Source organism: Danio rerio, chromosome 7, assembly GCF_052040795.2.
Source record: "Danio rerio strain M-AB ecotype USA chromosome 7, GRCz13ab, whole genome shotgun sequence".
Lineage (NCBI taxonomy): Eukaryota > Metazoa > Chordata > Actinopteri > Cypriniformes > Danionidae > Danio > Danio rerio.
Genome location: NC_141027.1, coordinates 81,170,001 through 81,175,000, shown reverse-complemented (window position 1 = coordinate 81,175,000; position 5,000 = coordinate 81,170,001). Strand labels below are relative to the sequence as shown.

At 39.1% G+C, this 5,000-nt stretch overlaps 1 protein-coding gene across 1 annotated transcript in view; it reads right to left on the bottom strand.

Moving 5' to 3' along the window:
• The window catches only part of lurap1l (leucine rich adaptor protein 1 like), a 3,739-nt gene extending 2,486 nt beyond the window's left edge, over nucleotides 1-1,253 (bottom strand). The window contains exon 1 of the mRNA XM_087262500.1: nucleotides 857-1,253. Coding sequence (XP_087118626.1) covers nucleotides 857-1,057 — 201 coding nt within the window. The 5' untranslated portion in view covers nucleotides 1,058-1,253. The remainder of the gene's footprint in view (nucleotides 1-856) is intronic.
• Between the last annotated feature and the right edge of the window lie 3,747 nt (nucleotides 1,254-5,000).

Below are 5,000 nucleotides of genomic sequence, written 5' to 3'. Positions count from 1 at the left end.
ACCAGAAGATCACGCAGAACTGAAGAAGACAGCAGAACTTCCCTGACACACACTTCACATCTACACACACAGCTTAACCCGGCAGATCAGCATCACCACTGCCTCTGCATCAGTGCATAAGTGTAGACAAACTCTGCTACTCTGAGTGACTCAGTGCAGAACAACACAAACAAACAAACAAACAAACAAATAAAGGACATGACATATTGAGGAGTTCAGCATCATGTCTGATCATCCAGTAACACACACTGCAGTTATAGACATGTGGAGACGTGTGGAAAACACTCTACTGCTCATGTTGTGTGTGTTTAGCTCATTGTTTTGTGGGTGACACTGTGTGTGTGTGTGTGTGTGTGTGTGTGTGCTGTCCACCTTTGCTCGTGAGCTTCTCTGAGAGCTGAATGCAGTGTGTGTAGCGCACTCTGAGTGTGAATGAGCCGGGGTTTGGCTTCTCTGTGGGAAGAGTTGTGCAGGAGTGAGCTGAGTGTTGAGACGTGTGTGCTCCTGTCGGTAAACACTGATCTGCTGTCAGCCTGGTGAACTCTGCTGACTCTATAGTGCACTCATTATCAGATGAGGACAGTCAGAGCTCCACACCACATTTACACACACACACACACACACACACACACACACACACACACACACACACACACTGAACAACTGCGCGCACATACAACCAACTTTACCCCAACGAGTGTGTGTGCGCGTGCGTGCGTTTGTAAGTGTTTGTGTGTGTGTGTGTGTGTGTGTGTGCGTGTGTGCGTGCGTGTGTGTGTGTGTGTGTGAGTGTGTGTGTGTGTGTGTGCGTGCGTGCGTGTGTGTGTCTGTGTGTGTGTGCGTGTGCTCCACTCACCATCTGTTGCCGCAGTGAGCTCAGTTTCCCCCGCAGCAGCAGCTCCAGCTCCCCCGCGGGTCTGTCTGCTCCTGCGCCCGCTCCGGGTGTTCCTTCTCCGGGTGTCTCGGCTGTTCCTCCTCCTGCTCCGCCGCTGAGTGACCGGATCAGACTCTCCGGAGCCCGGCGGCCCAGTTTGCTCTCCAGGTCTCTGAGCTCCATCAGCGGGGCATGCCGGAGAACCAGCGGAGGATCAGGCGCTGCGCCCGGCTCAACACCCCGACCCGCTCCGGCGCTCCGCTCGGGGAATGACCGTTATTACCGTTATTACCGTGTTATTATTATTCCTGACCCTCAGCCTCACCTTACGGACTCCTCGGAGCTGCGCGTGTCGGCCGGGTCTCTCTCACACACACTCACAGGTGAGCCCCGCCCTCAAACGCGTCATCAGCTCTGCGCATGCGCACCTCGCCCCTCTCGTGCAACAGACGCGTTTCAGGCGTGCAGTGATGAAGATGAAGCAGTCAGTTATGGCGTGCGGAATGGGTCAATAACTTGACGCTGCAACGTGCACTCGTCTCACTGAACGTGACGTCTGCGTCTGCCGAACGTGACGTCTGCGTCTGCCGAACGTGACGTCTGCGTCTGCCGAACGTGTCGTCTGCGTCTGCCACATTACTGTTCCGCTGCTTTAACGTGACGTCTGCGTCACGTCTGCGTCTGCTTCAAGGGTTTGCAGCACATTGCTCTCATTTCTGCTTTATTACACCTATTCATTCTCTATCAGTGTTTTCGCTTATCCACAGTTATGTTTCATTTGCAATTAAGTGATTTTTAACTTTCTTATTTATAGTTGTTTATTTCAAATGGTAAATATTTATACAAATGATTTAAACATTTTGGTATGCCATATATGGTTATTCCTATATTGCTTCTTTTATTGTGGTTACAGCTGATTGGTGTGTGTCTACAGTTTGCAGCAGTGTGTGTGCACACCTGATGGCTGTGTTTGACCTATAGTTCATATGTGTGCTCATATGAAAGCCTTTGCTTTGAAATTGCAAGGAAATTCCATTATGAAAAATGTCTGTGTCAAAAGCATCCAAGTGTGTTTAGTGATTTGCAAATGACTGTGTGTAATGTTTTTCTAACATTATGAAGCCATGTGCCTACAGTTGTGCAGATCTAGCCTTGTGTTTTGCTCCATGATTGTACGGTTTTGCTAATTGTAGGAAAAGTTTAATTTTAGTGTGTTAGCAATCATGAAAAACTGTAACTGGGTATTAGGTATAAACTAGGCTATTATATTGATCTACAATACATTTGTTAACAGTAGTATAGTTGTAAATATTAGTCTTCAATAAATTTGTTTAACAGAAGTTATAAATAAATAATCTTCAATAAATATGGACAGCAATGTTGCAGTATGGAAGAGGAAGCACGGAAGGGAGGAAGATTGGTAAACAGGAGACAGGGCATGGGATTTTTTTTATATATTGAAATGTACACATCACCAGAAAGCTGAATAAAACACTTTACATTTGTTGTATGGTTTTTATTAGGATAGGGCAATATTTAGCTTTCAGTCTATCACTGTTTGGTGAATACAGTATGTTCATGCACTTTATAGCAATACCTCTGAAACAAATCAAACCCAGATTATATCAGTATTAGTCAGGTAGAAATTATACGAGTGTTTAAGATTGAGATCAGCAGTGTGTAAATGAAGCAAACAGATTCATCTTGAATGAGGCGTGTGTGTTCTGTACGGTGTTAAAATTGTGTTTTGTTACAGTGTTGTAAAGTTTTGGATGAAGTGTTTCATTTTGCAAAAGTTCTGATGTGTTCTGCTGTTTGTGTGTGTGTGTGTGGAAATTGTGTGTAGTGTTTTGACAAAATGAGCCTTCATTTCAAAATTGTGCTTGAGCAATCAAAAAAAAAAAAAAAAAACTGTAAATGAACATTGACTCACTTACAGTTTTTTTTTACACACAATTACCTGTACTTCACCCCCTGTACTAACCCCCTGAACCAATTCTGCTAAACTACAAGCACAATTCCTGCTTTACACTCAAACTGCAGGTTTAAAACACACTTTTTTCAAAACACAACACACAATTCTCTGCATTTGGCACAAATTTCATGCATAAAATCTCTTGTTTTTACAAGGAACACACTGTCATTCACAATTGTAAAGTCAGTTGTCCTACTTTGTATACTAACTCATCACATGAGTAAACACCTGTCACACAGAATTGCAATTTAGGAATCAGAGCTCATCTGGTTCATAACTGGTTCACTGTCCACCCATGTTTTAGTTGTTTATCTCCTTCCATATTCTCCATTCCTTAATCCTATTAAAGATTTTTTTTTTCTGCTTGGGGATGGAAAGTGTATGCCGAAATCCACACAATTTACAGTTTTTCCCAATTGTTTACACACATTTTCTGAAAGCATGCCTCATATTGTCAGAACTCTAGAGTGAAACCCTTCAATTCTCCTGCAAAATGAAACACTATCAACACAATGTAATTTCCTCTCAACATGGTATTTTGTTTTTAAATGACGCACACAAACCATCACATCAACATTTATAAGAAGCAGTTGAACACTGATGTGCTGAATGTAAAACACTATGACCACTTCTTCTCCATTCATCATAATGACTTACTGTCAGCCTTTTTTGTTTAGTGTTACAGTTACTACAGACAGTACATAGGCCCACAGAAATGCATTGTAAAATATTTTAGAATATTGTTTTTATACAAAACACACAAATACCAAATATATTTTACTGTATTTTTAGTTTACAGAGTGTTCATCCCAACCAACACAAAGGTGCACATAATGTGGTCTTCATTTGCCATTAACAGAAGGATTTACAGAATACTGTTAGTAAAAAACGAAAAATAAAGTGTGGATTTCGGCATACACTTTCCATCCCCAAGCAGGAAAAAAAATCGTCAATATGATTAAGGAATGGAGAATATGGAAGGAGATAAAAAACTAAAAAACATGGGTGGACAGTGTACCAGTTATAAACCAGATGAGCTCTGATTCCTAAATTGCAATTCTGTGTGACAGGTGTTTTCTCATGTGATGAGTTAGTATACAAATTAGGACAACTGACTTTACAATTGTGAATGACAGTGTGTTCCTTGTTAAAACAAGAGATTTTCTGCATGCAATGTGTGTTGTGTTTTGAAAAAAAGTGTGTTTTAAACCTGCAATTTGAGTGTAAAGCAGGAATTGTGCTTGTAGTTAAGCTGCATTGGTTCAGGGGGTTGGTGCATCAGTTACATGTTGTAGTCATTGTGTCTGAAGTACAAGTAATTGTGTGTAAACAATTAAGAAAAACTGTAATAGTGACATTCTGCCACCTACTGGCGATTTTAGTTTTTAGTTTAGGTGTAACATTTAAAGCAAATTTTATTTTTTTTAAATTATTTCAAATAACATTAGGCTATTCAACGTTTTAGGATTAAACATCACTGTTTTGGTTATTATTATGAATGGTTCAGGGTTTGGGTAATATTAGGAAATAATATTACAATTTAAAATAATGCTGTTCTATTTTAATATACTTATTTATTTATAAGATGCGAAGTAAATTTTTTTGACACTATTATGTCGCATGATCCTTCAGTGTATTGTCAAAGTTGTGCTGTTAAATGTTTTTCTATGATATTTTTACAGGATTGATTGATTGAATCCTGGCAAATTATTATTCAAAATATAAATACTATCAATGTAACATTATTGCTGAATAAAAATATAAATTTTCTTTCAAAAAAGAAAGGAAACAAATGAAAAATAAAATATGTTATGTTTTTTTTTATTTGTCAAAGAATCATAATATTGTTTTAAACGTAAAATAAAGAAGAAAGGTGCTTTAAAAACAACACAATAATGGTGATGTAATTTTCTATTTTTCTAATATTTTACAGCAAAAGTATCAGATCTAACAGTCGATAGTGGTCGATGAGTTGGTCATCACTGATATGCGGTAGGCTACATTGAACATGTAAAAAATTAAAACACAATAAGACTCAAATGTAAAACAAATTAAAAAAGGATTTTACAAAACTAAACGACATGAATATATTAATAAACAACCTAAACTTTACCTCCGGAGATGTTATACATTTTTTTATACGTTTTAATG